At 34.4% G+C, this 12,458-nt stretch overlaps 1 protein-coding gene across 2 annotated transcripts in view; it reads left to right on the top strand.

Moving 5' to 3' along the window:
- LOC132683338 (uncharacterized) overlaps window positions 1-12,458 on the top strand; it is a 474,926-nt gene that overhangs the window by 124,062 nt on the left and 338,406 nt on the right. For both annotated transcript variants that reach the window (XR_009612169.3, XM_078432189.2), the window contains exon 2: window positions 10,563-10,630. Coding sequence is in view for 1 of the 2 variants with exons in the window: in XM_078432189.2 (XP_078288315.2) it covers window positions 10,608-10,630 (23 nt within the window). In the remaining variant the exon portion in view is untranslated. The remainder of the gene's footprint in view (window positions 1-10,562; window positions 10,631-12,458) is intronic.

Below are 12,458 nucleotides of genomic sequence, written 5' to 3'. Positions count from 1 at the left end.
AGGTCATGATCTCACGTCTCTTGAGTTCGAGCCCCACATCGGGCTCTGTGCTGACAGCTCAGAGCCTGGAGCTTGTTTCAGATTCTGTGTCTCCCTCTCTCTCTCTGACCCTCCCCCATTCATCCTCTGTCTCTCTCTGTCTCAAAAGTAAATAAACGTTAAAAAAAATAAAAATAAATAAATACAATTGTGTGTGTGAGTGTGTGAGTGTGTGAGTGTGTGTGTGTGTGTGTGTGTGTGTGCGTGTGTGAGTGTGGTAACATTTAAGATCTACTCTCTTAAAAACTTTCAAGTATATAATACAGTATTATTAATTACAGCCACTGTGCTGTGCATCAGATCCCCAGACCTTATTTAGCTTATAGCTGGGAATTTATTTACTTCTCAAAACTCTTTTGTAGTGACTTCCTGATGTCCTTCTTTCTTTGTTCCTCTTCTGAGCACCCCTGACCCCTGTCTTCCCTTCTCAATCTCCTGCACCATTCTTACACCCTTGCCTGCCAGCAGGAGCCTTGGCTGGGACTTCCAGGTCATCTGTCCTATCCTATCTTCACTGTGGTCATATTTGGTTGAGTGTTTGGTCTCCTCTTTCAATGTCTCTGACAGTCTCTGGCCAATGACTAAGATGTGCGCTTTTGACTTTAACCTCTCTTTTAAATACCAGACCTCTGTTTTCAACTGACTTTTCTTTTCTTTTTTTAATTTTTTAAGTTTATTTATTTATTTTTAAGAGAGAGAGAGAGAGAGGCAGGGGCAGAGAGAGAGGGAGACAGAGAATCTGAAGCAGGCTCTGCGCTGACAGCAGAGAGCCTGATGTGGGTCTCAAACTCACAAATTGTGGGATCATGACCTGAGCTGAAGACAGATGCATAACTGACTGAGCTGCCCAGATGCCCTCAACTGACTTTTCTATGTCTGTAGCTTTATATTCTTCAGGACCCAAAAACTGAAAATCAGACAACTGAATTCAGTCTTTGGTTTTTGTTTTCTGTTTCTCTGGTCATCAGCCAATTTTTCAAGCTAGAAAAATAGTAGTTATTTTTAATTTCTCTCTCTCCTTCATTGTCTAATGTAGGTAGTGTCTGAGTATTATTTATTACAACTCTATGTAGATTTGAAACCTCCCCTGCTTGCCATTCTTACTTTCATTGCCTTGTTTGTGATCCTCATTGATTCTTGTCACATTTCCCACAGTGGCCTTCTAAATAGCCCTTTACTACCCAAGTCTTCAGGCCACAAACATTATCATTAATTCAGTTTGTCTTCTTAAAATATTAATCTTAATTTATTTTTTAAAAAAATATTTATGGGGCACCTGGGTGGCTCAGTCGGTTGGGCGGCCGACTTCGGCTCAGGTCATGATCTTGCGGTCCATGAGTTCTAGCCCCGCGTCGGGCTCTGTGCTGACAGCTCAGAGCCTGGAGCCTGCTTCATATTCTGTGTCTTCCTCTCTCTGACCCTCCCCTGTTCATGCTCTGTCTGTCCCTGTCTCAAAAATAAATAAACGTTAAAAAAATTTAAAAAAAATATTTATGTTTGGGAGAGCACAAGTGGAGGAGGGGTAGAGAGAGGGGGACAGAGGATTTGAAGTGGGCTCTGTGCAGACCGGCTGACAGCAGTGAGACCAACGTGGGATTTGAACTCATGAACCATGAGATCATGAGCTGAGCTGAAGTTGGACACTCAACCGACTGAGCCACCCCGGTGCCCTTAATCTTATTTTAAATGTAATTTGCCCCCAAAATGCATCACAATATGTGAAAGTCCCTCTCATAAACCTAGAGTCATGATATTTAAAAAGTGGAACCCTACATAGGCAGACAGACATGGGTTATCACTTCCTGCATCATTAACTAGTTATATGTGAGCTTAAGTTATTTATTTCCTTGAAGCAGAGAACCTCCATCTTTAAATGGAATCATAAAGAAATGTGAGAATTAGAGAAAATAAATGCAAAACACAATCACAGTGTTGGGAACACAGGAGGTGTTCGAGAAATGGTAATTAAAATCTGTTCTAACACATCCTTTCCCATCCAACACAGTAATCTAAGCATCAGTAAAAACTGAGATTTTCAGCATTTTGCAAATATGTCTAGTCCTTTATCTGTTTGTTCATGTAGTCCCACTACCTGGAATATCCTTTTCTACCTTGGTTTCTAAGTAAATTCCTTCTCATATACAGAGCTTATATGTCGTGTGTGTGTGTGTGTGTGTGTGTGTGTGCACGTGTGCGTGCACGTGTGTGAATCCTATGACATTTAGGCAACACTTGTTTTGCTCTAACAGTTATTTGTCACTTGATTAAGTCCCTGGGTAAGAAGTCACTCTCTTCATATCTCCAGCACCTATTTATTTATATATTCAGTGAATATTTGCTGAAATCATGCAATATAGTCTTTCAAAAAATGTCCACCTAACAGAATTTTTTCCAAATTTAATAGTAACTCATTTTCTCTCAAAATAATTTTCCAAAATCTAGCTTTTTTACCTCTATTTTCTGCTTTTTGAAGATTTTTCCCAAAACTTTTTAACACATTAGACATATAGCCACAAGTACAAGAGAGGGTTTTTATTTGTTTGCCTATGTTATTTTTAAATAACAAAATGGATATTTAAATGGCAGCAAAAAAAGTAGAAAATAGTTACATCAAATGTTCAAAAACAATTACTTACTGTACAGGGATAAAGTTATATGGTAGAAGGAATACAGGCTTAGAAGATCTGTTTAGGCTTTTCTTGTAACAGATTTGTCACTCTCAGTAAATTTATGAAATTTCTTTCTTCCTTTCTTTCTTTTTCCTTCCTTCCTTTCTTTCTTTCTTTCTTTCTTTCTTTCTTTCTTTCTTTCTTTCTTTCTTTTCCATCTTTGAGAGAGAGTGTGAGCGGGGCAGGGGCAGAGAGAGGGAGACACAGAATCCGAAGCAGGCTCCAGACTCTGAGCTATAGCACAGAACCCGATGTGGGGCTCAAACCCACGAACCATGAGATCATGACCTGAGCCAAAGTTGGACGCTTAACTGAATGAGCCACGCAGGCGCCCTGAAACTTCTTTGTTTCAGTTGCTTGAATGGAATTAATAATACCTGTGTCTAAGATAAGCATGAAGATTAAATGCAAAGTAAATATATAAAATTACTAAACAGTAGTAGGACTAGAGTTGGCATTCAGTCATTGTCAAATCTCATCCATACACTCACTACTTGTACTTAAGTGGAAACATTTCCTTCAGATTTATAAAAAGCTTATAAAAATTTAAACAAATAGGCAAAAAATAGGAAAGACAATTTGAATAAAAGGCATTAACTAATAAATATAAATGTATAATATTCATCTGTAAAAACTAAAAATGTAAATTAAACCTGAGAGTGTATTTTATATTCATTAAAGTAGCAATATTTTTAAGCAAATAGCTAATTCTAGAATGGTTTTAGTAAACCTGGTGTACTAATTTATTACTGTTAACACTACAAATGTATATAATAACCTTCTCATAAAATTTAGTATACTTGCATGTAATAAGACCTATATTAATGACCTTTAGCTGGATATATTTCTACCATTTTATTCTCATTAAATAATTTAATAGAAATAGAAGCTTACAAACACAAGCCCTGTGTCATGGCATTATACAGAATTGGGAAAACTTGATGAAATTCACTAGAATTTTAATTTTAGAATGATTAAGTACATAATACTGCCACGCATTAATATGTAGGAATATTTTTTGTGCATTAAAAGTAAAACACAGGTATTATACAGCCCAGCACTGTTTAAATATAGTCCACTACATATGTGAACCACATGTGTATTTTTATTTTTTCTAGTAGCCACATTATAAAAGTAAAAAGAAAGAGGTAAAATTAATCTTAATGATACATTTAACTAAAATATCCAGAATATTATTATTTCAACCTGTAATTAATATAAAAGACTTATCAATGAGAGTTCTTCCATTCTTTGCTACCAAGTCTTTGAAATCTTTTGCAAATTTTATATTTACAAAATATTTCTATTTGGGCTAACTACTTTTCCAAACTCAATAGCCACATATGGAATGTTGCTGCCATTTTGGACAGAGCAGATTATGGGTAGATATTGAAGACATAGAAATATTGTTAACAGCATATACACTATTATTTCTACTACCAAGATGAAACATTCATTTATGTTTAGTATGGAAAGTGTAAAAAGAGTTAAGAGAGGGAGATTATGGCTTTTTTTACATAAATTTAAATATTCGCATACTTTTATTGTTTTTCTTTCAATAAAAAAGTCTTAAGCCTTCAAATCAGTGCTCAATTTGACAGATGCTCTGTCTATATGCCTTCATAGAAAATGATGGTGAACTTCAATTGTAATTTGTAATATGTTCACATTTTAACCCTGTTTCCATGGATTAATAAGTCTTTCCATTTCAGAGCTGTTTGGTATGCAAAATAGCCTGAACATTTTCACAGGGAGTAACAAAAAAATGACCTTTCTGGATTAAGTCAGTCTGGCCAACTACTATTTTTCACAGTTCCAACAGTCTATATTTGCTTGACCCTGTGAGTTAGTAAAATAAGAAAATGTATTTAGAACCTTATTTTAAAAAATACCTAGCTTTGTACCTTGCATATATTGGACACAAAATGCATAGGTGTTGAATTTAATTGATTTGATGTTTCTGTCACTTGAATTAGAGATGTATTTGTTGAAACCTTTTTCTTGGGTAGGATTTCCTTTTTCTCCATCTATTCCACTATCATGCCTCATAAAGAAAGAAAGCCAGAAACACAGACAACAAAAGTCTTAGAATTTTTGACAGCTCTAGAGGTGAATAGAGAATTCTTTCATGTTTCTCCTTAAATATTTTTGTCTGAGTGAAATATGTCAAGATTTTCATTTTTTTTTATTTTATTAAGGTATAATTGATGTGTAGAAAGATATTCATATTTAATGTATATAATTCGATGTGTTTAGGCATAAATGTACACCCATGAAACTATCACTACCATCAAGGCCATGGACTTATCCATTGCCTCCCAAATTTTCCTCCCATCACTTTTATTATTTTTATTATTTGCGCATATATGTGTATGTATGTGGTAAGGACACAACCTAACTTCTACCCTCTTTTCAATAAAAAATACAATATTGTTAGTTTTGGCACTATGCCATACAGTAGATTCCAAGAATTTATTTATCTTGAATAACTAAAACATTGATACCTTTGATCATCGTCTCATTTTCTCCTGCTGTGGCCCCTGGTAACCACATTGTACTCTCAGTTTCTGAGTTTGACTACTTTAGATTTCACATATTAGTGATATCATGCAGTACTTGTCTTTTTGTGTCTGGCTTATTTCACTTAGCATGATGTCCTCCAGGTCCATCCATGTTGTCATAAATGGCAGATTTCCTTTTATAAGGATGAAAAATATTCCATATAAATATATATCCATATAAATATATAAATATAAATTTAAATGTGTCCATGTAAATATAAATATATACCTTAAATAAATATGTATCTGTATAAATATAATATATAAATAATATATATATCTTAAATATATATATATATATATATATATATATATATATCTCCATATAAAGATGCATTAAAGATTACATTTTTATCTCTTCATCCTAGATGGACACTTAAGTTGTTTCCATATCTTGGCTCTTGTGAAAATGCTGCAGTGAACATAAGAGTGCTCTTAAGATTCTCCTGAAGATCAAGGATCTCTTCAAGATTTTGATTTCAATTCTTTTAGATAAATACTCAGAAGTGGAATTGTTGGATCATGTGATAGTTCTACTTTCAAAATGAACTACTTATATTTATAAACTTCTGTACTATTTTCCTATAATTGATTTAACAGTTTACATTCCCACACCAGAATTGTATGATTTTGTTATATATTTTTATAGTAACCTCTTATTAGATAATATGGCTTACAAATGTGTTTTCCTATATTCTGTAGGTTGCCTCTTCTTTTGTTGGTAGTTTCCTTTGCTGTGAAGAAATTTTTTAGTTTGGTGTAATCCCACTTTATTTTTTATTATATTGACGTGATTTAGTGTTATGTCCAAAAAAAATACTGCCAAGACCAGTGTCAAGGAGCTGTTTCTCTGTGTTTTCTTCTCAAGGTTCTACTGTTTCAGCTCTTACATTTAAATCTTTAATCCATTGGAGTTGATTTCTGCCTATGGTAAGATATGGGTCCACTTTCATTCTTTTGCATATAGATGTCCAGCTTTCCCAATACCATTTATTGAAAAGACAGTACTTTCCCATTTTGTATTCATGGAGCCCTTGTGAAAGATCAATTAGCTATATATGTTCATTTTATTCCTGAGGTCTCTATTTTGTTCCATAGATCTATATGTCTGTTTTTATACCAATGCAATACTGTTTGGCTTCATAAGGTTTGTAATATAATTTGAAATCAAGAAATGTGATGTATCTGGCTGTGTCCTTTCTTAAGATTGCTTTGGCTATTCAGGGTCTTTGTGGTTCCGAATTTTAAGATTTTTTTTCTATTTCTCTGAAAAGTGTCTTTGGAATTTTGATAGGGACTGAATAATCTGTAGATCACTTTGGATAGTATAGACATTGTAGCAATATTAATTTTTCAATCCATGAACATGAGATAGCTTTCCATTATTTGTGTCTTCTTCAAATTCCTTCATCAATAGTTCATAGTTTTCAATGTACAGATATCTCATTTCCTCAGTTAAATTTATTCTTTTTTTTAAATATGAAATTTATTGTCAAATTGGTTTCCATACAACACCCAGTTGACAAAGCAGGAAAGAGTATCCAATGGAAAAAAGACAGTCTATTTAACAAATGGTGCTGGGAGAACTGGACAGCAACATGCAGAAGAATGAAACTAGACCACTTTCTTACACCATTCACAAAAACAAACTCAAAATGGATGAAGGACCTGAATGTGAGACAGGAAACCATCAAAACTCTAGAGGAGAAAGAGTAAAAAACCTCTCTGACCTCAGCCACAGCAATTTCTTACTTGACACATCTCCAAAGGCAAGGGAATTAAAAGCAAAAATAAATTTATTCTTAAATATTTTTTTCTTTTGATACTATTATAAATGCGGTTGTATCTTAATTTCTTTTTTGAACATTTGTTGTTAAGGCATAGAAATGTGACTGACATTTGTGTGTTAATTCTGTATCCTGCAAATTTATGGAACTTGTTTATTAGTTCTAACAGTTTCTAGAGGAGTCTTTGGGGTTTGCTATATATAAAATCATGTCCTCTACAAAAACAGATAATTTTGCATCTTAATATCTAATTTAGATGGCTTTGATTTCTTTTTCTTGTCTAATTGCTCTGGCTAGAACTTTGAGTACTATGCTGAATAAGAGCAGCAAGAGTGGTCATCCTTATCTCTTTCATGATCTTAGGGAGAAAGCATTCTACTTTTTCCCGTTGAGTATGATGTTAGCTGTGGGCTTGTCATATATGGCCTTTATTATGTGAGTTATATTCCTATCTCAAACTTGTTGAAAGTTTTTACCAATAACAAATGTTGAATTTTGTCAAATGCTCTGCATCTATTGAGACAACCGTATGACTTTTATCCTTCATTCTGTTAATGTAATGTACCACATTTATTGCTTTAGAAATGATGAACCATCCTTGTTTCTTAGGGATAAATCTTACTTGATCAAGATTTGTGATCTTTTTAATGTGCTGTTGATTTCAATTTGCTAGCGTTTTTTGAGGATTTTTGGATATATATCAGTAATACTGGCTTGTAATATTCTTTTTCTCTTTTCTTTTGTTTTCCTTTTCTTTTCTTTGTTTTGCTTTGCTTTGCTTTGCTTTGCTTTGCTTTCCCTTGAATGGCTTTGGTATCAGGATAATGCTGGTCTTATAAAATGAGTTTGGGAGTGTTCTTGCCTTTCCTCCCCCTTTTGCATGCTGCCCCAAATAATAGAGGCATTCTGTTTCCTTCTGTGTCCTGGGTGGGAAAGACAGAATTGGTGTGTGCATGTGCAATAAGAATGCAACATAACTTCTACCCTCTTTTAAGTATTAAATACAGTATTATTACTTATAGGAACTATGCTATCTAATATAATTGTACCTTCTGCCCAGTGGCCCACAAGGCCGGAGAAGCCAGGTACTCACATAACATTCACTTTCCCCTGTGGGAGAAATCACTGGTCAAGAGGGTCTCTCTTGCTATTTAGCTGCCCTACATTCAGGGAGGGGTAACAGATAAAATGAAACTTTTTTTTTTACCTTCTCCCCGCATCTATCCTTGGATGTTTTGCTCGACTGAAGTGCTTGACTCTCTCAACTGGACTCTTATACTTCCATAAAGTTATTCTTGTCTATGGGTAACTTTTCAAATCAGTGTTTCTGTAGGGGGTTGAGGACTGAAACTTCCTAATACACTCTCTTGGTGACATCACTCTGAGCCTTTCTGTGGTTTATATATTGTATCAATGATTATTTATCTTTAAAAAATAATTATTTAAGGACACTTGGATGGCTCAGTCAGTTGGATGTCCACCTCTTGATATAGGCTCAGGTCATGATCTCAGATTCGTAGGATTGAGTCCTACATCAGGCTCTGTGCTGAGTGCGAAGCCTGTTTGAGATTTTCTCTCTCCCTGTCTCTCAAAATAAACATTTAAAAAATATTTATTTAAACTGCAATATGATTCTTGTTCTGTTGGAATTACATTTCCACATAATTTTAATTTTTTTTTTTCCAAACCAGTTTCAAGCTGCCTGAGGACAGGACCATTGTTTATTATTCCTCACAATGCCAAATAGCCTAAGATGGTGCTATGCCTAATAAAATATTCAAAATATGTTAATCCGATTTGATTTATGAACACTAAAATGAGTGTAGGTAGGATTGAAAAGCATAAGCACAAGGGTTATATTTTTTTCTTTACATTTCAAGTTTTTATTTAAATTTTAGTTAGTTAACATACATATAGCATAATATTGTTTTCAGGAACAGAATTTAGTGATCCATCACTTACATATAACACCCAGTGCTCAACACGAAAAGAGCCCTACATAGATTAAGTTTATGTTTTCTTTGTAAGTAATAATGGCATAATATAGCTCTCAAGAGTTTTTTACATAATTGTGCTATCAAAAATAACTAATAGTGAATGATTACGCATTTCATCCAGGAAAAAGTGGAAACAGTGAAATGGTGGAGATGATGCAATGGTGTGTTATTTGAAAATGTTGATAAAATTAAACAAAAGTTATTTTTTTTTAATTTTCTTTATAACTCTCTGTGCAGAAAAATCTTTTTATCACAGAAATTGACTTTCAAATGAACTATGTCTTCAGACCAAGTTTGATCAGTTATTGATGATACTTGATCCCCTTTTCATAAACCTGCTGCAGTGATTCAGGTCTTTTCAATCTCAGTTTTATTACTTTTTTCTCTACTACCCTACTTCTCACCACTACTATGTTAGGTCATTGTTCAAAAGAATGATCACAACTGAAGTTACCTAATCTAAAGCAGATTTAGACTGTTAATCAGAGTCTGCTATAATTAATAAGCACTCCTTGTTTCCAGAAATCCAATCTTCATTTGCAAATCCCCACAGCTATGGATGTACAGTCTATTATCATCTATAGTATGCAAAGCCAGAATGTGATTACACATATAAGATGGGAACTGCTGAAAACCCAACCCACTAGTTATTTTCTAGTAAAGGCATATTAGTATGATACACATATAGCACCACAATGTATACTGTTATGTATCTAGTAATTAATTTCTTAGTGACTCACAAAATATTTATGGTCTTTTTTTACTTATGACAAAATCTTCAGTTTTCCCAAGAGCTATTCTAATTTAGGCAGATATTTAAATAGAATCACTTCATTATGCTTGTTTTTTCAGTTGTCTTGGGAACAATGTAGTAGGATGTTTTCTTCAGAAATGAAAAAGAAAACATTTGGAGATGTTTAAGCTGTGTAAATATCAAATTTGGAGACAATATAATCGATTGTGAGTAACATCCATGCACTAAGTGATAGACAAATACATAGATATATAGATACAAATATCTATATCTGGTGAATTTCATTATTGTGAATATACTGGGTTTCTAGTAAATAGTTTTAACTGCGGAAATGAATTCTCTGATTGGAATGTATCAATTATTATCTGCATTGCATATGCTGCATAGTAGCAGCATTTTTAAAGAAGTCCCTAAATACCCAAGACAATGAAGCATCTATTCTAATAGATCTCTTAACGTAACGGTTTGCTTAGTGCACTGCCTGGATAACTTGCCTTAATTTCCTTGCCTGGATCAGTGTTAATGGTGTTTCAGTTTTGCTCTCAGAAAATCAAGTGTTATGCCCTGATATATCAGAAATGAAATGGTAATTCTTTATAGAAAAATGAGAAGGGGGTAGAAAACATGCCAGCTATACTTCTTCTGAGTAATATAACTTCAGATTTTTGCCTTCACAGAGGTATCCCCTTTAAGAAGATGATTGCAAAATCTGATCTGGTCTCATCTGATAGTTTTGTTCTTTGGTTTTCCCCCAGAACTGTGATCTGTAAATTCTCAGAAGATACTGAAGCACCCTGAATATGCTTACTTCTCAAGACACAAGGTAATTTAAAACCTTATAATATATAGACTTAAAAATGTCAAAATGTATGTATCTGCTGGGGTTTGGTCCTAAGACAACCCTTCTTTCTTATCAACTTTGCCCCTCTAGGTGATCTAACCAGTCCCATAGCTTCTACTGTTAATGTCTAGCAAACAGTCTTTATCTCTCATCTTGTCTTCAAATTTATATAAATGAATGTTTTTCTGATTTCACCACTTAGGTCTCAAAACATAATTTCCTCTCATCTACCTGTTTTCCTCCCATCCTCCTCCTCCAGTCTTTCTCATATCAATAAATAGCATCACATCCACTCTGTTGATTAGACCAACCTAGGAATTATCATTAATTGTCTTTTTCTCGGCTCCCATACCATACTCATCAGCAAATCCTGTTGTTTCTTTCCAAAATACATCTCATTTGCATTGCTACTACCCTACTCCAAGAAATCTTCGCTCATCTGGGCTAATGCAATAGTCTATTTAATGGTTTGTCTGGTTCTACTTTTGCTCCCTAATTAGCCATTCTCCACACAGCAGACAGTGTGATCTTTTAAAATTCATGGCACCCTTCTGCTCAAAATCCTCCAATAGCTCCTCACTGCACTTAGAATAAAATCCAAGCTCCATACAAGTCTCTATATGATATGATCACTGCCTCTGTCTCCAGTCTTTCTGTTCATCTCTCTCTTTTCCTGATTGACATTGCTCTAACCACACTAGGATGCTGTAAGTTCCAGGAAAACACCAACTTATTCCCACTCTTGAAGTTTGCATCTGCTTCTCCCTTGATGCTTTGCATTTGCATTTCCCTTTGCTTGGAGCTCTCTGCCCTCTAATTTTTCATGCTTGGCTTCCTGTTTTCATTCAGTTCTCAGCTGAAATGTCATCTTCTCAGAGACCTTCCCTGAAAATCAATCTAAAGAACTACCTCAGTTCCTCTGTTTCATCCACTGTTTTATTTTGTATGTAGTAGTCATCGCCACCTGAATTTATCTTTCTTGTATATTTAATTTCTCTCTTCCATTTTGAACTGTGACCTTTCTATACTTCTATCACTTTATCTCCAACCCCTAGAAGAGTAATTGGAACATACTGGGTATGTATCCAGGGAGGGTACGGACACACGACAGAGAGAAAGACAAAGAGAGATAGTTTATGTACAAAATGATATTGAAGTGCTTGACATTTAACCCACATTTCCCTTTAAACTGGTTTGGATAAATTCTAATCTATAGGATTCTTAGACAAAAAAGATTCTTTGGACAAATTAGTTTGGAAGATTCCATTAGAGATTTAAAAAAAAAAATTAGTCCATTACTCTATAAGTTTTACAATAAGGAATCTTATTTAATTATATTTGATCAAATGAATCCTAAAGTTAGTTGGCTCTGGAAAGTGTTTCCTGCCCTCCCCACCCCACTGCTTTTGACATAGTGACCTTTGGAACTGCTGATCTAAATCAAGACAGTGTCCCACTTAGAAGAGAATTAAGGTAACAATAGGGTAATATCTTTTTTTAAGGTGTTTAAAAAAAAAGCCTCAGTGAGTAAGAAAGATATATTTGTTTTTGAGAATTTTGTAGGAATTAAAAATGGCTACATTGAGAGAAGAGACAAAAATATGCTAAAGAGAAAATTTAGTTAACAGCAGTTAAGTAAATTTAGGAATTCCACTTTCTGGGGCACCTGGGTGGCTCAGTTGGTTAAGTGTCATGATCTTAACCATGGTCTTCAGCTTAGGTCATGATCTCGTGGTTTGTGGGTTTGAACCCTGCGTTGGGGTCTGTGCTGACAGCACAGAGCCTGAAGCCTGCTTCACATTCTGTGTTT

Source organism: Panthera onca, chromosome C2 (assembly GCF_046562875.1).
Source record: "Panthera onca isolate mPanOnc1 chromosome C2, mPanOnc1 haplotype 2, whole genome shotgun sequence".
Taxonomy (NCBI): domain Eukaryota; kingdom Metazoa; phylum Chordata; class Mammalia; order Carnivora; family Felidae; genus Panthera; species Panthera onca.
The sequence above is the reverse complement of the archived record's forward strand: the minus strand, read 5'-3'. Positions and strand labels throughout refer to the sequence as shown.